The sequence below is a fragment of the Seriola aureovittata genome, chromosome 18 (genome assembly GCF_021018895.1).
Source record: "Seriola aureovittata isolate HTS-2021-v1 ecotype China chromosome 18, ASM2101889v1, whole genome shotgun sequence".
In the NCBI taxonomy this organism is placed as follows: domain Eukaryota; kingdom Metazoa; phylum Chordata; class Actinopteri; order Carangiformes; family Carangidae; genus Seriola; species Seriola aureovittata.
In genome coordinates this window covers 20,281,568-20,309,312 of record NC_079381.1, presented here as the reverse complement: position 1 = coordinate 20,309,312, position 27,745 = coordinate 20,281,568, and the positions used below count along the sequence as shown (strand labels likewise).

General features: G+C 39.2%; 2 protein-coding genes across 4 annotated transcripts; one reads left to right on the top strand and one right to left on the bottom strand.

The window, feature by feature from the left end:
* Window positions 1-145: 145 nt before the first annotated feature.
* LOC130186870 (KN motif and ankyrin repeat domain-containing protein 1-like) lies at window positions 146-15,708 on the bottom strand. 3 transcript variants are annotated; one of them, XM_056404178.1, is made up of 14 exons: window positions 15,506-15,708; window positions 15,281-15,337; window positions 13,206-13,276; window positions 12,891-12,986; window positions 9,443-12,004; window positions 8,829-8,981; window positions 8,171-8,279; window positions 7,918-8,097; window positions 7,653-7,740; window positions 4,862-5,081; window positions 3,091-3,233; window positions 2,022-2,222; window positions 1,693-1,791; window positions 146-1,578 (listed from the first exon to the last, which is right to left on the bottom strand). In XM_056404178.1, the coding sequence occupies exons 4-14, from the start codon at window positions 12,925-12,927 to the stop codon at window positions 1,516-1,518; spliced, it is 3,855 nt and encodes a 1,284-aa protein (XP_056260153.1). In that variant the 5' UTR covers window positions 12,928-12,986; window positions 13,206-13,276; window positions 15,281-15,337; window positions 15,506-15,708; the 3' UTR covers window positions 146-1,515. The 3 variants fall into 3 exon arrangements, with proteins under 3 accessions (XP_056260153.1, XP_056260156.1, XP_056260154.1); XM_056404181.1 differs by lacking the exon at window positions 15,281-15,337 and having other exon boundaries at window positions 15,649-15,706; XM_056404179.1 differs by lacking the exon at window positions 15,506-15,708 and having other exon boundaries at window positions 15,281-15,462.
* A 1,798-nt stretch (window positions 15,709-17,506) lies between these two features.
* Window positions 17,507-20,061, top strand: LOC130186871 (fructose-1,6-bisphosphatase 1-like). Its single transcript, XM_056404182.1, has 7 exons — window positions 17,507-17,724; window positions 18,268-18,430; window positions 18,536-18,628; window positions 18,750-18,890; window positions 19,016-19,153; window positions 19,288-19,407; window positions 19,549-20,061. The coding sequence occupies exons 1-7, from the start codon at window positions 17,555-17,557 to the stop codon at window positions 19,735-19,737; spliced, it is 1,014 nt and encodes a 337-aa protein (XP_056260157.1). The 5' UTR covers window positions 17,507-17,554; the 3' UTR covers window positions 19,738-20,061.
* Window positions 20,062-27,745: the final 7,684 nt, after the last annotated feature.

The following is a 27,745-nucleotide window of genomic DNA, read 5'->3' as shown; positions in this document are numbered from 1 at the left end:
AGTTACTTAATAAGAGAGATGTCAGATACATTCATCCAAGAAGCCTGCTGAAATTGAAACCTCTTGAATGGAAAAAAAAAAGGCCCCAGAAAAGAGTTTACAAATTTATCAAAGACTGTACTTTTTTTGGAGGTGTTTTTGCTTCATTTGATTTGTGGCCGGCAGCAGAGAGGCACATACAAAAAACAACATTTTTTAAGTCCCCTTACCCAGCGTAGAAACAGACAATGCTGTTTTTTAAAGTTTAATTAATTTCCCTTCATGAAATAGATACAATAAATGTGTAACTATAAAATGTGTATTACCTTATCAAATACATACTGTAATTGTAATACACATTCATTTGGGAATTTAAGTTTACAAATAAACTACTAAATATTGAATCAAATCCAATTGAAAGAAATACCTATGATGATAAGAGGGCGTTGGAGTCAGTGATGATTAGTCACTTTATTCACAGAGGAGAAAACATTCGGCTGTCCAGCCTTCATCAATGGCAAACCAATACATTATAATATAGATGCCACTTGAAGGAGTAGTTCAACATTTTGGGAAATTTGTTTATTCGCCTTTTTTTTTTTCCAGAGAGTTAGATGACATGAGCAACAGCACTCTCATGTCTGTCTAAAGCTACAGCCAGCAGACAATTAGCTTAGCGTAGCATAAAGAGTGGAAACAACTAGTCTGGTAAAAAGACCCACCTACCAGCACCTCTAAAGCTCACATTAACAGATTACATTTCATTTGTTTGGTCTGTACAACAACCAAGCTCCCTTCATCTTTAACAGACAGAAAGCTAATAAGCGTATTTCCCAAAGTGCTGAAATATTCCTTCACGTTATCAGCAACAACATATCCCATGAATTTTAGCAAAAGAAGCTCTGCAGCTGTAATTGCATGTTGTTTTATGTTTGGAAAAATGACAAAATTAAAATTTGTTTAAAATATTTATCATGCATCATGATTCGTCTAGTAAAGCAGTAGAGATACAGCAAAGTATCAACTTATAAATACAAATACATTACAATAAAAATCTGGAAGTCTTTAATTTACTTTCTCCTATTTGTAGCTATTTATTATCCATTTTTTTTAAAATTAATTTACATACTTGAGTTTGATGTTAATGTACTGTATTATTTTTGTATCTTCTTATTCTTGCAGTCATAAAATATTGCAATTATAAATATTATTTACAAAAAGAAAATTAAAATGATTAAAGGACCTTTGACAATTAATATAATTACATTAACTTAAATTTTATGAATACAAACTAGTGCTATACTCTGCCATGCATACATTACCTGCTGAGTTATAATATAATACACACTGTGCCATTATACAGATCACTGGATAATAACTAGTATTCTGTCAACTGGTGAATGATGATGTTAAAGAATCCATCAGACTAACTTGGTAAGTTTGATCCCCCACCTCTTTTGTTATGGGGGCTTCGATACTGAATCACCTCGTAAATAAGATCCATGAAGAATCCATTCAGGCCTTGGGGTCGTCACATCATTCAAAAATATTTCTAGCGTCGGAGGAAGAGAGAGACTTTCCGCTGTGACGAGCAGCAGCCTGTTGAGACACAAACACAAGGACATACATGATAAAAAAAAAAAAGTTAGAAACAACAACAACAACCTGAATACAAACTTAGTTTCAGTGCTATGAGAATGCCGACCCACATACCCCTGTCTGTCCCTTTGAGAAGTTGGCATGAGCATAAAGGAGCACTGCGATGTCATTATGTCCTGCCTCCAATGCGATGGACAGGGCTGTGCTTTCATCCTGTTAACACACATAATCATACACATTATGACAGTACATATTTAATTATACAGAACTTCTAACCCCGTTGTTTCCCTGACATTTTAATGGAATTCCTTTAAAATAAAAAAATTAAAAATTGCTGTCTGCTTTCATAATTGAATATGTGAGAAAGTTTGAGTGTTTCAGCTTCTCAGCTTGAAGCCACCAGGCTCACAGAAGCTGCACAGTGTCGGCAGTGAGTCACATACACTGTCTGTCAGGGTGGCATCACAGTCCGGCTGCGCCAGCAGTAGTTTTACAATGTCAGCATGGCCATGCTCGCTTGCACACATCAGCGCAGTGGAGCCCTCATCATCCTGGAGATTGACCTCCGCCCCCTGTGCCAGGAGAGCCTGCACCATATCCATTCTGCCATGGCTCACAGCCAGCATCAGAGCGGTCTGACCGGCCTGGATGGCAGACGGCAGGGATCAAACACAGGAAACAGGGTTAATGATGCTGAGTCGATACATCTCAAATTACAATTAATTTCCCACATAACCTCAGGTCTTTTTGTCAGTGGACAGGTCAGCAGAACATGCAAAAAATGTGACAGCATACAATTCAACATTTATGGAGTTTCCAATGATAAATTAATACTGAATGAATTAATATTTAATTGGATTTAAAATAAACCTTTCTCCACTTAGTAAGAAATAAACAACTTCTGAGTAATGTATAAGGAAATTATGGATTTAGAAAATAGTGTTACCAAAAATACAAAAAGTACTTAGATAGCATATCCAGTATTTCCATAAAAACTGCATATTTTCTATTCTAGGTTTATGTCCGAGGCCAAATTCAGTCCTGCATGAAATCATTTTCAGTAATAGCCACGCTTTGAATTGAATGGTTGTGAGTGAGTCTGAGAGCTGCAGTAAATATGAACTTTATTATTTAATCATGAACTTTACAATGATAGAAAATGTACAAAATAAGCACAAAAAAAAAAAAAAGATGCAATGATGACAACTGACTAACTGGCTCCTGATAGGCCCACAGGTTTTACCAATTTTTCACTTTTACCTTTTGACTTACCTGACAATCACACACAAGATCTGAGCTACACAATTAGTACATGTACATTTACTCGTTCAGCAGACAGACACTTTTACCCAAAGTTATTTACAAGTGAGGGACATTAATCCGAAAGAAAAAAAACATCCATATATAGTAGAGTATATATGAAACAATCAAAACCTTTGAGACACCATAGTGAAACAAACTGTCAACAGGACATTACATCCACTAGCCTTACCTGAGGAAAGACTGACTCACCTGGCTGGCCTTTGCATTGACATCTCCTTTTGTGAAGAGCTGCACCACAACTCTCATGTCCTCTGGAGTTTCCACAGCTGCAAGTGCAGCCAGCATGATGGGTGTGTAGCCTGCTTTGTTCTGTTGATTCACGTTACACACCTCTGTGTGGTGGTCAGTCAGCGGAAAACACAAAAGAGAGGGAAGAAAAAAGATGCAAGAAAAAAAAAAAAAAAAAGGTCTACAATTACTTATTGAAGGTTGCAAACTCTTTTCAGCTACACTGACTGTACCAAGTTTACTACTGAAAAATAAAACGGCTCTACATTAAAAGGTCAGTCATAAAAAGAGGTGTAGACTCATAGACATGGAAAACATGTCAGTACTCTCAAAATCCGTGCTTGAACTGCTCAGCAGCAATGATGCAAACACATTTCAGACTTGGACATCAAAGTGTTCTCAAATACCTATGGTTTCTTTGCTGTGCAGCACAATTAAGAGTTCTCAAAGGCAAGCACTTTGAGAGTGCTGAAATTTCAGCTGCTAAAACACTCACTCAGTGCATTATGTGAAGCATCACACTACCTTGACACACTATCAAACAGGGTCCATTTTCCTCTTATTTTCAGATACAGAATAAATGGAGGTTTCAGATGAAAAAGTAACAATTCTTGAGAGACTTCAGTGATGCAAAACCTTAAAACGTGTACCTTTGCTTATTATAAGTCTCTGTTCATCTGGCCTTAGACAAACGAGAGAGAGAGAGAGACAACCCTCAGAGAAAGAGGTAAGCCTGAGCTCACTTCTGAAAACTCTAGCAAGGCTTTTAGATGAAAGTAAGACAGAGTACATATGTCCATCATTACACCTATTCAGTGTTTGCCAGTCCATTTTATATTGATTTAAGCCTCTGAATTGACTGGCCCTGAAGTATATCAATGAACTTTTGTTCCCTTTCAAACCTATCCACAGCTGGAGAAAAAGGTTGGAACAGTTCTTCATGATTTTGAAGGCTGATTTCTAAAGTAAATCTTCATTTCAAGTTGGAATAGTGCATAAAGAGGCACCGCTGTTGCACAAGTACAACTGCCTGATGATCAATACAGTAATGTGGTCTAATTTGTCACTCGTTATGCGAAACTGGTTATGCAAAAGTAAAAAAATGTGTTCTATTCATCCTGTTTTTCAGGGTTTCATTTTAGCAATATCTTTTTATTTGCTGTTATATTGTATATCATGAGTTCAAACTGTGCAGTAATGTGAGATAATGATTTCTACTGAACTGCTGATTGTCAATTGTCCGTGAAAGCAGTTTAAAATGAATGCTCTTGGGTGAAGCCACAGCAATAAGATATTAATGAAATAAGATATTAATTTAATGGTGGAATATTACTGTACATTACACACATCAGTTTCAGATACAATCGGACCATGATACACAGGAAAAGTCACAAATTTTTTGCTGATTTGCCCCCTAGTGGTTATTGGGAAGCATAGTAATGTTGACAGATAACACAGTGAACCAGAGAATTCACTGGCCTCTGTGCAGTCTTGCTCAATCGTTCAGGATGCATCACTTCTCTGCCATTTATTGTTGTGTTATTCTATTCAAAAGCAAAGTTATTGTAGCACAGGGTTAAAGAGTACCAGCAGGATAAGTCTCCTGTAACCTTTTTTTAGCCGTGCTTTAAGTGCAAACAGCAGAAAAAAACAAATTCTCACTCCTACATAAAAGAAAAAGTAAAGTTAGAATACACAATGACCTCTAGTTGCCCTGTGAGTATTACTGTACCTGCATCAAGCAATTTCTTGACAATGCCAAAGTTGGAGTGTGACACGCTGTAGTGCAGAGCTGTGTTTCCATTGCCGTCAGCCATATTAGCAACGTGTTGCAATACTGATGGTGAAATGACCCGAAACGTTGACAAGTAGTCGTCCACGGTGTCAGGAGCTGCTGACTTGTGGCTGGACACAGAGAACCACTCCTGCTGGACTGTTTGTAGACAGTCATGCTGCAAGGGACAAAGAATAATAATAACTAGAAAATTCCAGGGAAATTTTGAGTGCCACGGGGGCTACTGCCGTGATGAGTACATGATTTATTTCCAGTGTTCAAAAGTCACCCTGATCATATTCTGGTTTTGAGAAATGTCTTGATATAAAAGACTCTGATATAAAACAATGTCACATCCCTCCATCATGTATTATGTGGGAAATATCTCATATTCTGTGTTGGTTTTTTTAATAAAACAATAGGCAACATGTCTTCAAACTGGCATTTAAAGGGTTAAAATCCTGAAAACTAATAAACATTTGGTAGGTTTGAGCAGAACTGAAGTGGTTTAAGAGATTTATGCAAAAAAAGCAGAAAAAAATATTGATATATGATGATTTTATAGCATTTTCTTTGTGTGTCCTTTTTTGGATGCGAGGAACCCCAGAGGGTACAAAATGTGTTACCAGTGTATAATAGACCTGTAACAGTAACTGACATTAGATTTTAAAAATATGTCAAAAAAGACACTTTCTTGCAGAAATCCATACCTTCAGCTGTAACACAGCCAAAATGATCAGCAAATCAAAAAAGAAAAGTGAAGAAAATGTCCAAAAAAGGACAGAGGGACCCCTGAGGGTTAATAAATCCCATGAACCGCTATTTAAATTACCACTATTATGTTTTTTTCTGTGCTAAATTTAACATTACTGGGGAGGAGAGCAACACGACTAGAAGTGACAGCGAGAGAGGGCTAGTAGCTTCTCCTCTCCGTCTCAGCGGAGACCGTCACAACTTCATTCACTCTTAACAAAACAAAAAAAAAAGCAACGAAGGAAGCAGTAAATGGACTTACATATTTAAGACATAACATGCGGCTAATGTAAAGCTAGCGGAGCTTGGAGAGTTGGTTATCTGGTTGCTAGGCGCACGCACGCACACAGGTCAGGAGCTGCCGTTGCCATGGCAATGCGAAAATCTGCCCAGAATTTGGCTTCTACATGGCTTCAAACAACTGCAAATTATGAGAAAACCGTTACTTCTTTTCATAAACCGAAAAGACCGTGCCAGACACTGAAGCTAGAAGTTTCTACAGTCTCTATTTTATTCAGATATTCCTTAAAATGAGTGAGTAAGCTCAGTGCGAAGACAGAGTGAGATTCTTTTGAAAAAAAAAAAAGACGATTACATTAGGTGTCAATGAGAGTGAGACAGGTATTGCTGCCCGACTCGGCACCCCCGTTTAAATTTTGTGCAGACCCTGCCTGTCAAAGTTACATTTTATGAATCCCAACAACTATGTCTACATTTTCAGAAAGAATTATTTGTCTCCTTTTTACGGTTTGGCCGCGAGCTCGAGTTAAAAATAAAAAATAAAGGTTATTTTTTACTGCTTCACGCACTCTAGCCAACTGACGCTTTCACTCTAACTTTGAAGAAAAAGTGATTTGCACTCCTTTGAGTGCTCACAGTTTGAAAAGTTTACATGTTATGTAAAAACAGTTCCTGTCTTTTTGAGAGAGCAGAAGTTTTCCTCCGTTTTATAGTTTGAATCACATTTCTACGTGCAGGTATGAGAGAGCTGGGCGACTCAGAAAAAAGGTGCAATTTTGTAGAAAAAAGGTGGGTTTCTAAAGAAAATTCCAATGCATTTCTAATGCATTATTTATTCCCAGTTTTTTGGGAATAACTTTGGGAAAAATTGGAATTTTAACACCAAAAGTCATAGCACCCCTTTCGGGATCAAGACGCACGTTTTGATGTATATATTACCGGGGTTTTCTCAAAGCTGCAGGACGAGTTACGCGCCGAAATTTGGCGGAAGAATAATAAACCCGAAACAGAATATTAATAGATGCCTCGGGGCTCTGCCCCGAGGCACTCCTCTCAGCTATTCTAGCTGTAGAGGAGTGCCTCGGAGCTGAGCACCCGTGGCACTAATAAAAAATAAAAAATATGTGTAAAAAAAAAAAACAAAACAAAAAGCTTATGCATCCTCATGAATGCCATTCAAGTTTCCATAATTCAGTGTACAGAACAATTTTTGCCAAGTACATCTTGTAATTACAGGGATGTGACTGAAAGAACACAGACAAAGAGCATAATAAAGCAACAACTCACTATAAAAATCTTCAAAACAACATCATAAAAGAAGAGACTCAGGAATCTGTCTTCATTTGAATCAGCAAAACCTTTGTAGCATATTGAGTGTATTTTCTTTAAGTATTTCAAGTTTCATAATGGGATCTATCTTGATTTTCCTTTTCAATATACTTCTTCTATTGATCTCCCTGTCTCTGTATCTGATTACCCAATTACTGCGAATGAGAGGAGTCTCTTTCACTAAGAAATATTATAATTTCTAAGTTCAGGAAAAATGCCACGGCAGAAAATTACAGAGTGACACACCCCTTTGCTTTTTTGTGTCCAATGCCAAAGTAATTTCTTTCTAAATGACATACTTGAACACACCCTGTCCAGGCATCTCCCCACATACCATTAAACTTGCACACAGACACACATACATATACATACATATATACACACACCTTCAATGGCTCTCACAGTGAATATGGTGAACAAAACATACCAATTCCCTGCTGGATAAAGCTGTCTCATCACTCAGGTGCATCTTTAAGGCTTGACAGGCAGAGATAATCTTTGCACTTAACTTACACCTAAAAGAAACAACAGTAAATAAATTACAGAGTGCAAATTCAGACTTAGGAGGACGACTCAAAAGTCAGACTCACACCGTAAAATATCAGGACTAATGTGGTAAGGCTTTTTAATGCAGAAATCTTATTCAGCTGGGAGATTATTTGGCTTAAAAACCCTTTAGACTCCTACATTACCTCTGTTGTGTGTGTGATTTTGCAGACCCTTTCGATGCCTTGTTGGAGCCACCTTTGCTCTTTCTTGCTTGCGTTCCACCTTGAGCTGCTTCCCTAAATTTTTTGTTTCCTCTCGTTTCCGCTTCCTCAGAGTTAACTCTCTCACCGACAGAGAGCTCGTAAGATGGCATGGGGTCAAGTCTAAGGACAAAAAACAACAATGAAAAGTGCAGTGTTTAGCAGTAAATTATTAGTTTAGACGTTGGATGCTTACCCCGTTGTCACCCTCATAAACTTCATGCTCTTCCTGTTGCTGCTACAGCCTTGGTCACCGTTCTGTTTCTTCATCACAGACCGCAGCACAACAGAATTCGCTGATCTGTCTATAAACAATGATGGAGCAAACGCCTCTGAATTTTTAACATACCCAACACTTGCCTTCTGCAGTGTATTTTATTAAATGCAAAACATACAGAATAACAGATACAAACCCACTTGATTAATCTTGGAAGGACTTAGTGCAGATATATTCATGATGCTTTATATATGCTTACAAATCTGAAGACCTCATTTTTAAAAACAGAAAGTGTTCTGACACCAGATCCTCCTACGAAGCAATTCAATTTTAGACTCACAGCCACAAACTGCTATGTGGTATGAGATGCCTTCCAAAACCAGATATCATTCCAAACATTGCAAGTGTATCCCTCATAAAGTCAAACTTGCCAAGCCAAAGGCAGCCACTTCCTTTAGACCTAACACAAGTTTAAACTGGGCCTCAGGAGTGGTCTGGAAAATGAATATTTTTAAACTACTTTTGCACAGACGGTATCTCTTCTTATCCACCTCACGTTTACTGCGTTTCTAATGAAGATAAACTTAGAACATGACTGTTTAGGGTCATAACACATTAACACACGCACACGTTTTACCTTGCAGAGCTGAGGACGCTTGTTGTTCCAACATTTGTATCATTCTTTTCACCTCAGATTCATTTCCACCCTGTTGGCACATTCCTGGGTTTGTTTTGTCACATTTAGAAGAGTCGACTGAAAGCTGAGATGGAGACTGAAACTCTCTGCTGACTGTGGCAAAGACAGAGGACATTAGTGCATTTTTTATTTTTTTTTTTTGGAATGGTACCAACATGACATAACAGATATTACTTACAATATATTACATGATAACAATATACCATTAAAAAGGTGCCTAGAGGTGCTTTTGACCACTAGTGGCACTATGGAGGAAGGTTAGTGATGATTGGGTCTCCATTTTGTTTGCAACCACAGAGATGACCTGATACACAGTCCGGCTTGTGTTTAGCAAGCTATATTGGGTAACTTGGTTTCATGCTGTTCCACTGAAGGAGCATTAGTGGAACTAAGATGCCAAGAACTGTAGCATTGTACCAGCAAACAAAGGGAAAACGTAGAGTGATAGCCAATGTAAACGTGCATGTTAGTGGCTTCCAAACTGCTCTTTAAAAAAAAAAAAAAAAAAAAAAATCCAAAGGGTACCTTTATAACTAACTTAATCCATACAGTACCTGGTGGCTGAGAACCTAAACGATGGACTTCTGTTCCTCCTTGTGCTGCAGCTTTATTACTGTAGGGCATCTTAGAGCTGTCATTTCCTCGACTGCTGTGGTGCTTAGTGCAGTCCTCTGTAAGCAGGTCCCCATGCTCCCCTAGGAGCTTCTGCATTTTCTCTATGTAATGGTTAAGCTCAGGGTCCCACTGGGACTGTGCAGATTGGTGGAAACTCTGGCCAGGTGTGCTAGTTGGAACCGAAAAATCTCGTATCCTCCCCTCCCCTACACCGATACTTCTTGTCTTGTTGGGGTCAGGTAGGTGGGACGGTCCAGAGGCCATGTTACGAGTTTTCAGTCCAACCAGGAAATTCTCATTGATGCTTGTGAACCCAACACCAGTGTCTCGGGTTACCTTGGCAATTGTCCCTGGTGTTTGATTTAGGGCATTTCCTTTCAGATTTGTAGTTCCTACACCGATCGTTCGGGTCTCTGGGGTGCATTTGATGTCTCTGACCCTGTTCCCCACAGACACAGTCCTAGTAACAGTCTGAGTGGTGTTGGTGTGCTTGTCCTGGGTACTGAGGAGAGTATTAGTGCTGGAGTCTGTGTTGAAGGCATCTCTGGTGTTAGTAAAGCGAGACACTGAGCTGGAAACAGTGTTGGTACGCTGTGAAGCTGTTTGGGGTGACGCCATGATTCCCAGATCAACTCCTCTGATTGGATCTGTGGTCATACCTTGAGAAACCAGATCCTTTGGTTCACAGATGATCACATCAACAGAACAGTCCCCACAAGCCACTGAATGATACTTCGTCTTTCCTTTCTTAGATCCCAGATTCTCCACTGGTACCTCTGTGTTGGTTTCTGCATCACATAACGTTATCACCGTCCCAACTCCTAGTGTGTTTGTAAAAATCTGGATCCCGACGCCCTTTTCCCTGGTCTCAACTCGCTCTCTGACCTCCCAGTGGCTTATGGGTAAATCTGGTCCTGTGCAAACATTCTTCAGCTCAGGCCTACGGCAAGATATTCCAACAGTCTTCACCTCTGTTGTCTCCCCTGTGCTGGCATCCTGGACCTCTGTGTGATTACCCACTCCCTGGCTTGTAGTGTGAGGCCTCGCTTCGATGCCTGTGCTCGCAGTGGATGGTCTAGCAAGAGATGCTTTGTCAGCTCGGTTCCTAGCTCCTGCAGCCTGAAGCTCCAGTTTGAGACGGCTCATCTCTGTCTGGAGGGCTGATTCTTTTAATTCTGCTTCCAAGTGAGAAATTCTCTCCTTCAGGGCACCAATTATTAGTTGTTGGGCATCAAGCTCTGCCTCCCGTTCTGTGTAAATTCCAAGATTAACTTCAGATACCTCTGTTGCAACGGATCTGGTTTCTACCTGATCAGTGTGTGCATATTTGTTTTCTTTTGCGTGTTTAAATGAGATATCTTTATCAATTCCAACTGTGACTGACTTGATAACCTTGTCATGCATAGGGCTATGGCTTTTTCCATGCCATGCTTGCAAATGTCTGCCCTTGATGGTTCTTTCCAATGCCTGCATCTCTTCAGTCAGTTTCCTGAATTCCCTGACGTCTATGGGGTCACTCTGCACTATGCTCTTCAGTTCCTCCTCAGTATTCACCTTGTTCTCAATATCAGACCGTTCCATGCTATGAGCTCTCCCCCAGATCATATCATTCATTTCCTCGTTGTCACTCTGGGTCTTGAGCTGAGAGACAAGTTGCCTCTTTTCCTCCTGAAGTACTGAGATTTTTACCTGAAGAATAGGAATGATTTTCACCTGCTCCTCGAGCTCCTTCAGCCTTTGCAGAGCTACCACCATCTGATCACGGACATGCTGCAGGTGCATGGGGCCAAGACCTGTAGCTGGAGTGCTGCTACCAGAGCTCTGCGGGCTCGATCTCAGGCACCCTGTGCTGCCTCTACTGCCCAGGGACGAGCTAAGGTGGGCATGCATATCACCCCCTGTGCCACTAGGCTTGTTCCCATTGTTGTTCTGATTATATGCCCCCAGGCCAGTGAAGGGGGAGACCGACCCAGGGGAGCTTACCCCCCCAAAGCTGGCCAGTCGTCGACGAGGGTGGGGTTGAGGTGGAGGCTGGCTGGTCACCTCCTGCTCCAAGTGCTTATGGGTCTCCATCATGTTCTTTTCCAATACGGGGCTTTGTCTTTGTAAAGCGAGACATCTTGCAGCAGGCTGAGGCTTTGACTCGGTAAGTATTTGTGACATTGCCTTGCCCTCATTCCTTGAGAGCTTGTTATCCAAGGATGAACCATGTGGTGGAGGAAGTGGTGGTCGACCTCTGGTTGTCGAAGACATGCCCAGTAGTCTCGTGCCATCAGTGCTAGATGATGACAGGGATTCTTCAGAACGCCACTGGCTGGGTGAAATACCTCTCTGTGTTTTTTCTGCATTATTGACGGCCGCTCTGGGCCTCCTCTTAAGGCTTAGCCGCTTAATGGTGGTGCCGTTTTGGAAATTGTCCACACACTTGAGGTAGTCTGCGTCTGACTGATAACTGTAGTCAATCCCAAGGTAATTAGGAAGATACACTTCAGTGATTTGACCTAGTAGACCAAAAGTGGAATAATAACAATTACTGTTGCATGGTAAAAAAAAATTGTACAAACACTGCAAAAATATTCTGATTGCATATGATAAACAAACATAGGTAAAGAAAATTTCCTATATATTAAGAGTTTCAGTTTAAAACTAACTATAAAATTAGACATTAAATTTACACTATTTATATTGAAAATCTAAAATGCTCTTAATTCTTCATGTATATGCAAAAACTACAATATGCTATGGAATATACAGTCTCTAAGCCTTATATTGCTTTATACTATACACTTTCTATCCTCTCAATTTCTTTTTTCTCTCCTTACCTCAGTGTTATTCGTTCATCAGCAACCATTTCTATTCACATCTTCTCGTCTGTCACCTCAAAATGTTTTTGACTATAATCTGAGTCTGTCCGAGTCTGTCCCACAAGAAGAGGAGGGACAGAGGAGGATTTACCAATCGTGTAGACTCTGTTTTTCAGGAGTCACTTCTCTCCAAATGGTATGTCTCTCTACATAGACTGAACCCACTCTATAATTACTGTGCAACTCTCCCTCTAAATGTCCAACCATACTCTTGGCAAGTTTTTCTCACCCACAGACCATCCTCCAAGTATTTCAGCCAGTGAATAAACAAAAGTAGCACAAATATTTTACATTCACCAAATACTTGACACAATACAAATTGTAATTCATTAAACAAGTATAACTGTACTTGTACGGTAAATTGCCAACACTCTGTTTTTTTTTTAAACCATTCACTATAACTGTTATAAACCAAGAGGTAGAATACATTTTGTGAATTACACATACAGAAATGTACAATCATGCACAAATTATTAAAAAATTATAGAATTTAAATTATTAGCATACTGATAGTTATAGTTACCTGACACATTTCCCACGATGTAACTGCCTTGAGCCATGAATATGTTTCAGAAGGAATCAATAATGGAGCATCCAGTTAGGATAAATCTGAATAGATCTGGAAATAAAAGAAAAATGGTGAAGGTTAAATATGCTTCAGATCTTTTTATCATTAGCTCTTACATGCAAGGTCCTACTGCATCAGTCCCTCTCTCTTACCTGCCCCCTGGATCAGCAGTCAATAATAACAAACCTGACAATGCTTACATAAAGGAAATGCTATACCAGGCCATGACATATTATAGTTAATTCTGCAAAGTGCACAAAAGTGACTCACCACATTGCACTGCCATATCACTTTCTCATTAGTAAGCATCTTCTGTTCTCAGCATGTGGAGGTTTTGTGGCCTGTGTGAAAGTAATGCACAGAGGCCCAGTTCTGTCAGTGTCTTATTTAGCACTTATAAAGAATCCCCCCTGTAAAAAAAGCTAGTTACATGATGTATATTATGGATAAAATAATTACATGAGCTAGATAAGACTGTAAAATAATAGCCACACACAGATCACTAATAATATGTTGGAGATCTGTTTACTATGCAGCATGACCTACGGACTATGTAACATTTAGTGTAAGTTTTACATGTGCATCTGCAAGAAAATATTTGATGTATATAAAAGAAATTCACATTAAAAATAAGGCATCAATCAGTCTCCACATTGACACCTAAAGGCACTTACTTTATTTTTATCTGGATTCTGTGCGAACAAGTGACATTAAGCCTCTGGCAATAAATCTAATAAATTTCACAAGCTGTCTTTGGAGTCAGCCACAGTGAACCTAAGTACTATTTCTACTGCTCCCAAGATGAATGTTAAAAAGACTTGGGGAGAAACACAACATAGGAGAGAAGAGTCAAGTTTGCATTTAAGGGACAGAAGAAATGCATGAAAAACAGAATCTGGAACTTACAATGAAAGAACGAATGAGTTAGACAAGGATTAAAAAATTTGAATTAAATACCTAATAACATGGTACCGCTTAAATAAATGCCATTATTTAAATGTATTTTAGATACAGAGCATCTTTTCTATGCACAAAGCAACTCGCATATCCTCTTTCATTCGTCCAATGATTCATTCACTAACTTACACAGTAGTGACAGTAGACTGACCTGCAGGGGCACTGCATGTGTTCTCCCTAATGCATGACCATGTAAGTTTGGCACATAGTCAAATACCCAGCTGACATTTTCTGTTTGTTGATAATAAGCTCAGTGCCACTACCGACTTAGGTGACTAAAATAGGAAGAGGTATTGAATTCATGTGGTACTTATTTCTTTTAAAATAAATAGAGTATAATATGTATCCTTGCTGTTCATCTCAAAGGTTTATTAGACTTCTAGTACAGATTTCAGCAACATTACCTGTTCAAATAGCCTGGCACAGAACAAGGCACACTGCTGTAGATCATATTTAATGGGATTTACTTGAGCCTGATTTTTATTTTTATTATCTATAGTAAATTAATTAAAAAACACTAAACTTAAGCTTTTATCAGGGGACAAAATAACTTTATTGGAGGGCTTGATTTGGCCAACAAGCTACTGCATATGTGACTATCACTGGCACATAATTCCATACTGGATGTATTTTACTAAGGCTTTAACGTTCTGGAAAATACTATTTAAGTTAGGCAGCTAAAATTCCTACTTAACTCCTGCAAACTGTTATACAATGGGTTGTGATCATTTAAGGTCTAATAATGAAGTGAGACTTCCATGCTGTTATTGATTGTGATAGAAATACTGTGAAACTATCAATGCGCTCAGTCCACGGAGTAATACACATAGCTCGTATTCAGAAACTGTACCTCAAGCATAAATATCTCTTCTGCTGGATATCAAAGCTTCAAATGAAACACCAGAAAAGTAAAAATATGGGACCTTTAAGAGAATCTCTTACCAATGTAAGTCTGTACCTGTGGTTCCTAATTTGGGAGTCATAAGATAAGTCTGAATGGTCACAAAATGACAACCAGTATAGGTAAGAAAGATTTTCTTCCAGACTTACTTCTAACGTTTGCTTTTTTTTTTTCTTCTGAATTGCTAGACTCAAATATAAATATGAAAATAATAGGAGCTGATCTTAACTAGCAAATACATGCCACTGGTGACAAGGGGTCCCAGGTAGACATTGCCTAAATGGGTCTCAAGCTGGAATCAATTTGCAGGAGTTTTGGGAATTCTCATTATCATTTAGCTTTTAAGATGCAATCAATCAAAGAATTGCTCTCATTTGTAACCACAATCACTAAAACGCTGCACTGTCTGTTGTTTAATTTGACATAAGTGCAAAATGCGTCATATAAAAAGGGACACACATTAGCATGCAACATTTACACCACTTACCCTCCATCAACAGCAGCACGGCTGGATGTTGCCTCAGCCTGACGCCTTGTGGCCACGCTGAGAGAACACAATTAAATTTAAACTATGACTCTATAATATAATATAATACTGTTGCAGAGCTCTCACTTGACTTCTTCCTATGGTGACCAAAACGTTTTGTTTTTTCTGCTTTAAAATTGAGATTAAGTCAGTCCGCATCCACCTGTTAGCTAGCTAGTCACTCACCTGTGCAGGAGGAGAAGTGGACACCTACAAAATGTTCGGTGATGTACAGGTTAAAAATAATGTCTCACAGTCGCTTTAACAATCGACAAATGTCGAACAGCGACCTGTCGATATTAAAACGATGGCAAATTCATCTTTCTTACTTTTTAAACCTTTGTTTAGGACTGTGAAACACCACTCCTGTGAAGAAAGAAGTTTTCACTCTCCAGGAGCAGGGCAGCTACTGCGCGTGCGCTGAGAGCTATCAACATGTAGCCTACAGCAGGTGCTCGTGGGAGTCAATCAGGTGATGAATGGTCCCTAGTGAAATATTGATGATGTCTTTTCTTCTGTTAAATGGATTACACAGCATTAACACTACTTGATTTTTTCCCCCTATATTGTCTCTGAAGCTTTCATACAACTTTCTGCAGGACTAGCCAACATCAAATATTATATTTTAATGACCTTTTATAGAAAATATGTTATTTTTTGAATGCAGTTTTCTCAACACAAACTTAAATATAGCTATGACAGTTTTCCAATGATACTCTCTAAATTCACATTTTCCTTCGGTGACATAATTGAGAGAGATAATTGAAGTTACTCTTTTCTAAAGCCGAATATTTTATTTATTTATTTATTTTTTAATCATTTTATATTGTTCATATTTGCAGGATGTTACTGGACCAGAGCTGCTTTGATGCTGCTGAAATCTTAAGGACAGTACAAAGTAACTGCATTGTTACAGTTACAGCCTCAACAGCAAAATCAACAGCAGGAAGTGACATGCGCCTTAGAATTAAATCTTTGCCCTGACTTCATTTATATTCCACAGCATGTAAGCTGCACAGTGACATCATGTGGACACGGTGGAGAAATACATTTTACGCTTCACACCAGGTCAGCAATATCGAAGTTGTTCCTTTAGAGTAAGAGTGGCAGTCCCGGTGGAACAAAAAGGCTCATGTTAGTGTAACTTATTCATTTTGTATGTGTAGCAAAGGATCCATCCAACCAAAATCTGTCTGTAATTGTTGTAGCTCTCTTGTGCTGGTCTGCAAGTATGCGGGTAACCGTCACACATGACCTCATAGCGCTTTCTATTATCATGCCTGGTATCTTAAGGTCAAAGTTCAACTTATGTTGTAAGTCCACTAACACCATGAACCATGTGAGGTCCTTTCCATGTTTGTGTCGTGGACAGAGACAGTCATAAACTAATAATTACATGCAGACAACATTCAACACTGATCCCTCTATATGTGGCTGATGATTACTTCACAAATACTGTTTTATCAGCACATGTGAAATTAAAGGTGTTATATAAGAACAAGTAGGGTAGACAAGGACAATGAGTCCCATGACTTGAACTTTACACTTCTTGGATCATGCAGAAAAGGCATGATTTTAAGCAGTGTGTGTAGTGTGTCCAGAGAAATGCTGAGACCAGTACAAGCTGTACATCAATTTATTTAAATAAATAAATAATAAATAAGATTGTAAGCAAGGGGGAAAGGGAGAAAATGTTTTGCTAATTGTATATTTTGGCATAAAGCATGTCATAAATTGTTTTGCACTTTGAGCTAAACAACTGATGCTTGTCTGTTCAAAAACAATAGGATGCATATAGTACTTGTTGATCTGATATAAGGAATCAGACTACGCACACACTATGTCAACTGTGTTGAGACTAAGTGCCATTTCAACTGTAACATCAAACTATTTTGATTAATAAAGTGATTTGCTCACTTTTAAGTTCTGACTGAAAAAAAACACATAATCTCAAATCAGAGTGTGGAGCAACTGATTCAGGTTGGAGCCTTTGTGACGTTAACACAAAAAATGTCCACTATCTTTGAACTTTGGTCTTTTAAACCCATAGTTACAGAAGAGATCAAATCATTCCCTGACTAGGAAAAAGGACACCTGTGATTGGTTGGAAGAGTTGCACACCCCTGTCCCTTCCCCTATCTCAGTTCTAGGGGCTACTTTTTAACTATGGGGCAATGCTCTCCTATTTCACTTTAGGCATTAGGTCCCAGTCCCAGTCCCACACCTGACAGCAAAATGTCTGACAAAGGATCCTTCGATACCAACGTGCTGACCCTCACCAGGTTTGTTCTGGAGGAGGGCAGGAAGGCACAAGGGACAGGTGAGCTGACTAACCTGCTCAACTCCATCTGCACTGCTGTCAAAGCCATTTCCACTGCTGTCAGGAAGGCTGGGATCGCTAACCTGTGAGTAATATTTCCTTTTTCATTTTCTGTACTCCAGGGTGGGGAAAATAACAAAGCCATGCATCTGAACATGAAGGTGAATAGGTTTAAAGAGGGGGGTAAAACTACAGTATGCACCTAATTAAACTTTTAGGAATCAATCAAGGTCATTATTGTTTAATGATTTCCATTTTAACATTACTTTTACTATGTTTTTCTTTCATTTAAATGTGTGCTAAATAGGAATTGACATCTGGTTTTAGTGATAGTTTTAGTTGCATGCAGCATGACATGTAAGTCAGTAAGCAGTTTTAACTTAGCCCCTGGCCAAAGGTAAAGACTGCACATGTTGTGCACAATGCCTCAGGTCAGAGGTCAAGAAGATAATGGGCTAGTCATACGTTTCTCACAATGTGGAAATAAATTATTAAAATGGTACTTAACAAAACAAATATATGTGTATTATCACATTTCCTTAACTGTGTTTTAGAGTTGCATAAAAATGGATAGCTTTTATTTAGGCTTTAAAAACTTCAGGCTGCTAATTTTTCCTTTCTTAAAAAGATATGGCATCGCTGGAAGCACCAACGTGACAGGGGACCAGGTGAAGAAGCTGGATGTCCTGTCCAACGACCTGGTCATCAACATGCTCAAGTCTTCCTTCTCCTCCTGCATGCTTGTGTCAGAGGAAGACGAGAGGGCCCTCATTGTGGAACCAGACAAGAGAGTATGTACATCTGTGCAGTGTAAGCCTCTATGGCTGTGTGAATATGTGCCAAGTTTTTTTTAGCATTACTGTGACACTGATCAAATTATTTTTCTCAACTGACAGGGAAAATACATTGTGTGCTTTGATCCTCTTGATGGTTCCTCAAACATTGACTGTCTGGTCTCTATTGGAACAATTTTTGCCATCTACAAAAAGGTTGGTAGCTATGATCCTGCATGCTGGTTCCAAACACAATAAAGTTTTTACATCATTGCATTGACCGGTTTGCTAACAGCCTTTCCCTGTTGTGATATTTTTCCACATATTTGTCCCATAGACCACAGATGACGAGCCATCTGAGAAGGATGCTTTGCAGCCTGGAAGAAACATTGTTGCTGCTGGTTATGCTCTGTATGGAAGTGCCACCATGATGGTCCTCTCCACTGGTCAGGGCGTCAACTGCTTCATGCTTGACCCTGTAAGATGGCATCAAAACTATTATATCATATTGTCTCTTTGTTGCTGTGATTCTTTTTCTGCAGATAATACCACCGTGTGTTCGACCGCATCATAATAACCTGATAATCTGACACTTCTTTGCAGGCGATCGGTGAGTTCATCTTGGTGGATCGAGATGTGAAGATTAAGAAAAAGGGAAAAATCTACAGTTTGAATGAAGGATATGCGCAGCACTTTTACCCAGATGTGACAGAGTACCTGCAAAAGAAGAAATACCCGGAGGTAATGGCAATAAGTGAACTGTTATAGTCACTGTGCTTTTAAACATTATTACATAACAAAAGTAGTGTACATGAATACAAAATATTTTCTTTCTGAATATTGTGAAATTGACTTCACAACATTTGTGTTTCTAGGATGGTTCTGCTCCATATGGCAGTCGCTATGTTGGTTCAATGGTAGCTGATGTTCACCGTACTTTGGTGTATGGAGGAATCTTTTTATATCCTGCTAATGTCAAGAGTCCTAAGGGCAAGGTGAGCAGATGGACAAAAAAAGTTTTTAATTAATTCAAATTTTCAGATAATCTGTGTTAAATTGTTGTAAAATGCACATATAAGTCACTTGTCATGTACCTTCTACCTTCGTCACTCGTCTCTCTGCTTCTTGCCTTTCAGCTGAGGCTGCTGTATGAGTGCAACCCCATGGCCTTCATCATGGAGCAGGCAGGAGGCATGGCCACGACAGGATCCATGAATGTTCTGGACATCCAGCCCACCACTATCCACCAGCGAGTCCCTGTGGTCCTTGGATCCCCTGATGATGTGCAAGAATATCTTTCAATCTACAAGAAGCATAACAAATGAGGTACTCAGATCTGCTAAAACATACTCAAGACAGTTTAAAGTAATCATTGACTGCCAAACTCTCTGGGAAAATAAATTAGCCCCCCCCAGTCTCTTTGAATACAGCAGGTCAAGTCTGGTGTTGAGCAGAACTAACACAATCAAGAGACTCTATCGGGACATTTTCTACTCATTCCCTCAGCTGCACTGATGAAGGAACCATGAGCTTCACTGGACCCACGAACTCCACCTCACACTGTGCCACTTCCAGCTCATTGCTGTGTGTGTTATTTGAAGGGACTGTAACCCTGTATTTTTTTTTAAAATAAAGACAAATGAAAAGATGCTCATTTTCTTCACTGAGTTGCAAAAGTCTAGTATGCATGTGTGGGTTGAGGATTATGCTGCGTCTCTGGTAATATTGCAAATTGGACACATTGCATGGCATTGCGTAACTATACTTTTTTTCCCACCCAAAGTCCTCTTTTTCGTCACAACCACACATTCACCATATAAAATTTCATCCATCAGAAATTGAAAAAAGGTCATTTCATTGACCATCTGCTCAAATTGTGTTTGAAAGCAGCAAGTCCAGTTAAATCACTTTATGGTGTAGTATAACAGGATGTTTACACATATTACACACATTCTCTCCTGGAAGATGCTATGTACAACCTTAATGTGATCTATTGGTCACTGAGCAGATTCATAATTTACTCAAGGGCACCTATATTTCTGCTCATTTACTTTCCTCACTCTGCCACCCTGGAAATCAAATCAACTTGCTTCTTTATGGACCCAGAGTTTTCCAAAATGTAATCACTTTGTTGGTCCTATTTCAAGGGCATATGTTTGCATATGCAGAATTGTCCCCACCAAAATTTGAGTGAACTCGTTCGCACTATGTTTGTAGTGAGGTCATATAAGATTATTCCGATGTGGGCCCAGTTCTAGGCATGGGCATGGGGGGGCAATGCCCCACCAAATTGGTAATGTTATTTTCTTCCACCCACAACCAATAAAATAAATCAATTTAAAAATACACTACTTTGGCTTCAGGGCTGCTGCCTGTCTGTGGTCTGTAGTCTCCAATCTGTGGTCTGGAGCAATGTCCCGCCCACAGCACGATCTGATTGGTTACACGTCACGAGTAATACTCTATCACACTGAAGCCTGCTGTGTACACAGACGGGCACAGACGAAAGAAGCTCCGGTTAATAAACAAAGCTGTGTGTTGGAGGTAAGACAGCATACATCACTGAAGTTTTAATAAACATAAACAATCTTCTACACTGAGGTTACAACAACGCCACACTCCGATGAACAAGTTCACCTGTTGGCTCAAGAAACACCGAGCTAAAGAGAGAGAGGGAGAGGGACAGAAGCTAGCGCTAACTGCTAAGCTAAAGTAACTAGCACACCTAACTAGCACGTAAACAACAGCTGAATTAGTAAAAGGAGCAGAGAGCTGAGAGTGCTGGAGCAGAACTAGTGTAAGTTTAATTGTACAGCAGGTAGTTAGACACTGTGATGAAGAAAACAACAACATTCACTGTGTTCAGACAAAGCAGCAATAAACGCTAACAGAAACTCCAGAGACTGGCGATGAGACACTACTCTGACGTCATCACGTTAACGGTCAGTAGCTACTGTGACTGAAAAAAACATTTTACCACAGTAGAAATTAAACTACTGTGTCAAAATTTTCTCAGATAAGAGTACAAAGTGAGTCAGTTAAAATTGCTCTGAGTAAATGTGTTACATGTTAAAACGGGAGGGGTAAAACATGTTATATGGTGATGATTATATTAATAATACATGATAAAACTGTTAAATTAAAATGCATCTTTAGGCTGCCAGGTGTATCAGTTCACAGGTGAGGACAGCACTGAAATCAACCAATTAATTCCAGTCTTACTCTTTGCAGCCGGTGCATACAACCGATAATTACTAATATACACTCAGTTGTCAGTTTATTAGGAACATCTAGATAAAACTGAGTCTAAAACAACAGTCCTGCTGTAAATCCTCCTTCATGAAGGTTTTACTGTTCAGTATTTATTAAATCTGTTTTAGACAGTTGTTGATTCAACTGTATGATAATTTTTGAGGATGTAGCGTTTGGAGATGTATTGCATTAGGTGTTTCTGTTATTTAGCCTACTTTCACTGATATAAATGGGGTGGACAAAATAATAGAAACACCTTGACGCCATGATCCCTTATGTAGCAGTGTAGTTTTGTGTTGCATGTCAGTTCCAAATATCAGTTATCCGGGGTTGGAGGTGGGTTTAAAATTACATAAATTATGGGCTTATGTATTATTAGATTCTATGACTTTAGTTAAAATTTTCTGTTGAGAAATGTCATGAAATTGTCTCTATTAATGGATTATTTTATATGCCGGAACAGCACCAGACCAGAGAAGTAGAATAAACATTTTTTCTTGTTTATGTAATTTGTACAAAAACCTAAGTCTGGTTCAAACCAAATTCATTCTGTCTAGCCAAGTAATAGTTCCACCACAAAAAGCACAAATTGTTATTTTTAGTCTTCGATTTTATGAGGATTTAACAAGCAAGATTAGTGAGCTTTAGTGGTGCTAGTAGGTAGATTTTGGACAGGGTCAGGCTTACTGTTTGCCACTGCTAATCTAACTAGGTTCTGGCTCTAGCTTCATAATTATTTGAAATGTATGAGAGTGCTATCAAGCTTTTCATCTAACCAGCTTTTTGTCCATGCCCATCAACAACTTTAATTTCTCTCAGACTCTGCATTTCCTTGTTAGCCTCTGATGATGTCTGGCATCAGCAGCACACCCTGACAGGCCATCGTAGTGCCAGAAATGTTTCAGCTTTACCACAGTACTAATGAGCCATAAAGACTCACTGAGGAAAAACAAGAAGATCCAGCAGTATGCTAGCACAAAAGCCTCATTCAATCAATCAAGTTTATTTAGGAAAGCAGTCATTATGGTCCGTAGAACAACAATGTCTCCTAAATCAGCCTAGTCTGTATCTTTCCTGATATTGTACTGAGGCTTTCAGCAAAGGAAAAAAAAAACTGATTGAAAGGGTGATTTGAAACTTAATGAGATTTTAATAACATTAAAACACAATAATAACACCGTTGTGTGGATCGCTGGCTGCTGATGTCACTTGGAAACTTGGCAGTGAAGCGCATAAGCTCTTCTGAGAGCATAATGGAATTTTTATTGCTGTTTTTTTTACTCTTGTCTTGGCAATTTAAAGCCTCTTAATGTGAGAATATAGTATTTGAGTCATATGTAAGTTAAATTATGTGAAATGAAAGCAGATGTTTGATCAGAGATGGAAGGCTTAGCGATTTCGAAGGAACTTCTTGTATATATAGAGAATGGAAAATAATTTATGCTGCTGCAGTGTGCTGGATGGAATCCGTATTGTCTGGTATTCACTAAAAAACTGAACCAATTCCTTTTTTATGTGTGTTTGTCAGTGTCAGCATTCAAGGGTCTTGGTGCCCGTGAGACACACAAACACTACACATACAGGCACATGTTTATTTCGATTTTGTTCAGACTGTGTATGATTATAGGTTACTGAGTCAATATTTAGATTTTGCAGGCAAAGCAAAACCCAGCCTGTTTATTTTTCCCTTGCTACTGTGTGTGGTGAGTGTGTTTGCACTGCGGACAAGATGAGATGATATAGCTCGATTTGAATAATTGTCATAGTATTGAAATAAGAATTTAAAATAAGTGGTTGAATGTTTCTTAGACACAACAGAACAATGTCAGATTAAAATTATATAACAGACTTAAAACAGCAGTGGTAGGTAACCAGAATAATTTAGCCAAATCATGTTGTCATGGCTACTTGTGCTGTGCCAGCTGAAAAAGTTAATTTATAACATGATAGAATATATCAGTTCTTTGCCTCTTTGCCATTTAAGTTTGTTTGTGCAACACAGTTTTGTCCTTTTTTTTGTCCTTCTAACAATGACAGGTCAGTGCCTGTTGTTTCCTGCTGTAGCCCTTCACTGTCTGCCTGACATCCACCCCGTGTCCAGACAGGCTCTGTTTACTTTACACTCTGATGAAGAGTGTTATAGCGGAGCGTCTGTGATGTGTCTTTGCAGTTGACAGCTTACTCAATCAACAACCTACTCCTCTCCGCAGCCCATCTCGCTTTTGCCGGTGCCAGATTGAAAGGAAGATCACAAAAGACAACAAATCTTCCATTTCATGTTCATCCAGAAATTAAGGAGATAAAGGAACATATCCTAAAACATAAGTAATCCATAACAAGCACGTTCATGGCTCTATAGCTGGCAAAGTCAGTTAGGCCATTACATTGGTTCTAACTTAAATATCTCAACAACTATTATTTGAATCGTGATGAAATCTGCATCAGACATTCATGGTCTCCAGAGGCTCACTCCTACTGACTTTGATGAATCTGGGACTTTTTCCTCCAGTGTTGACATTTGTGGTTTTTAGTGAAATATCTCATCAACTATTGGATGGAAATTTGGTACAGACATTAATGTTCCACCATCAGATACATTTATTTTATCTAGTACTTTGATTTATGACCAAATATCTGCAAAAGTAATGACATTCCCATCAGCCTCAGCTGCACTTTGTATTTAGCAGAAATTTATGCTAAGGTGGTGAACATGGTTGCTAAAAGATTAGCATGTTTGAGCAATGTTAGCGTGTTGATGTTAGAATTAAATACAAAGCATTACAGAGCTATAGCACGGCCGTGAACTGTACTATTTTTTTGCACACTTTTTTCCCTTTATTAGATAGCAGGCAGTAGAGAGTTGACAGGAAATGACGGGAGAAACCTTGGATATTGCTATTCATATTCAACGCCTTAACCCCAGGGCCACCAGGGCTCCAGTAAACATCATATTCTCTGGTGGTCCTTCTCCCTGTACCGAGTGAAAGAGGATATGCACTCCTGTCCTGGAGGAACTGGCAAGCCATTCTTAGTTAGATTTATAATAGCTGTTTCTCAAGTAGCCTCTGAAACTACAATGATCTTATCTTCTGTCAAGACTAATACATGTTTTTTGCTGGGGTGTTATTGTTCTGGAACAAGCTATCAGAAGACAAGAATAAGTTAATGTTTATTAGCACAATCCAAAAAAATGTCCCAACATATAGGAAAATAAAACAGCTGATTGTGTGCCTGTAGTATACTGTCATTCACAACCAAAACGTAAAAACTATACCTATAAATCTATTCAGCTGCTCACTTCCATGATTAACAAGATTCTCTCCACCAACCTTTACTTCTGTAATCAGAGCTCATATCCGACCTACCATGTCACCCCTTGTTTAAGTGATCAGCATGGTTTTACTCAGAACAGTGACAGTGCGCAGACCCAGAGAGCCTATGTTTAAATTAAACATAAACTCTGTATCCCAGACCACCCTGATTGGAGCTAACTGCTAATCCAAATACTGCCTCAACCTTCTTCCAGAGAGGACCCATATTTGTACCTGATACTTCATGCATCCCCAACCCTATCCGCTCCCCAACCCATCAAATACTCTAATTTGGGAGTTAACAGTCGTTTCCCTTGTAGCTACACATCATAAGACTTCATTCAAAATCTCAAATTCAACCTCACATCTGAGCGACTGTTGTAGAGTGTGAAAACCTCTACTTAACTCCTTTTTGTCACACGGGAGAAAACTCTTGTTCTGAGACTGTGACCTGTCTGTTGATGCCAAGTCGGATAGGAAAAAACATTACTGCAGTTTAGAGGGCAAAAAAAGTGAAATGTTATGTTACCAAGGCAACTTTAATGTTTGCATTGCATCGAGCTGGTCCAGTAACTTCTCTCAGGTTTACCTGTGATAGCATCTGTTCATGAATAGGATGCCTACATTATCCATACCAATTGCTTTATCGGATGTGTCTATCACACAAAACTGGCTGCTAATGAATCAGTACAAAAAAATTCTGAGCGCATCAGGACAAGATAATAAATTCTTGAATCCTCCAACAAGGTTTATCTTCTGTTTCGTTCCATCTGGTTTGGTTCAAATACATGTATTTGTCTATAAATAAAAATGGGAGCAGTCCACTCAGATTATTTTGATTTATTCTATGGTGTGGTTGATGGGGAACATTGGAGCAGACCACCACTGATGCTGCGCCTTACAAAGGGCGGTGTGTTTGGATTAAACGCATGCATGTGGTTACTGTCACTGAAGACAGTCTCATCTGAGCTCTGACCACCAGACTAGAGTCAGTATTTCTTCCACTTGTAGGATATGCATATATTCATGTTTAAGAACAATAACCGTAGTACAGATGGAGGAAATCTAACCACCAAACTACAGGCCTGTCCTTAACAAAAATATATTATATTAAAGGATGCTCTTGGATGTGTCTCCATTTGTGTATGTTTTGATATGAGAGGGACGAGGGATGTGTTACTCTTCCCATGTAACACGGTTCTCCAACACATGGAAGAAGCAGTTGTCATTTTTTTAGTGGCACTTCTGAACAATGTAAGAGAATGTAGGGCATTCATCGATTATCTGATACTTATAATTTTCTCTCAGGTAAGAACCAAATTCACGAATGGTCCAGACCTGTCTGTTCGTATGAACAGAAAGGGGACAACACACTTTTTCAGTGGCTTAACAAGAAAAAAGTAAAAGAATTTCAGGACAATAATATAAAAACGTTCTTGCACGACGCCCATTGTGCATCTTGAGCAGCATTTCTGCAGAGCTAGGAAGAGATACACCTTCACCCGGGGTTGAGCATCAGCAACTGTTGACACTCACCAAAAATGTCATAGATCAGCCCACACGCGTTTCCTGTGTCTTGTCTGAAGGTCTAAGAAAACTCCCGAGGCTGCCAGAAAGACAACTCTGCTCAAACATTGTGATTACCCAGGAAAATGTAAGGGAAGCCGTGGGCTTCATTTTCTGTCTCCTGAAACGGCAGCTATACGCTTTAAAGACTGAGCTCAAGCTGTGCCCCGTATCGGCAGGATGCCAGACAGACCGAGTTACAGAATGTGGAATGTGGAAATGTGAAAACTGGCAGTCCTGTATCCTGTTTCTCCAACTTCACTGTGGGACTGTACTATGTGTGTACGCACATCCAGAGTATTAATCCCACAATAATCCCTTCTAGCTATTACTGAAGTATCTCAGATATCTCTTAAGAAATAATAACCTCTCTCTGTGTTTGTTTCTTGAGGGCTTAAAGGAATAGTTTGACAGGAATATGCTTATTCACTTTTTGGTGGAGAGTCAAATGAGAATATCAGTACCACTCATATTTGTCCATTAAATCAAAAGCTAGCAGCCAGTTAGCCTAGTTTAGCACAAAGACTTCAAAAAGGGGAAACACCTAGTTTGGCTCTGTCTGAAGGTAACAAAAATCCACCTCTTGATCCAACTTAAGCTCACTATATCTCATTTGATTATTCTGTACTAAAACTGTATAAATTCTTTCTTCCTTCTCTCTAGATGCTGTTATGTGGATGCTGGCTAGTCATTTTTCTTCCTTTCAAGTGTCTTGTTAAGGCCTTGATCTAGTGAACAATGGCTTCCCTGTGCTGAGATGTGGTGGCATATCTGTCCCTGAGCAGCTAATTCCTCTCAGAGAGATACATGATCACAGTTTGGAGAGGAGAGGTCACATTTCAAACAAAAACTAAAACTCCTGTCTGCTCCAGAGTCTCTTTTTGTTCCCCTGTAACAGCTACAGACCTCCTTTAGACACAGATAACCTCAAAATTTGTGTGGCTTTATTATCCTCCCCTCTTTGCACTGTAGAGAAATGGCTCTGTTATCTTATCATTACCTGACCAGCGTCACAGAGTACCTCTATACTGCTGTCCACAGCAACCCTGGGAGATTTCCATTGCTCGTTATGGCCCTTATAACCCAGATTTTACTGCAGGTGTAATTAATCTACTACAGCTTCCACTATCAATTACCCTTCTTTGTGATGGCAAAACCAGCGTCTACCTCTCCGTCTGGATTCGAACTCTCTGTTCCAATCTTT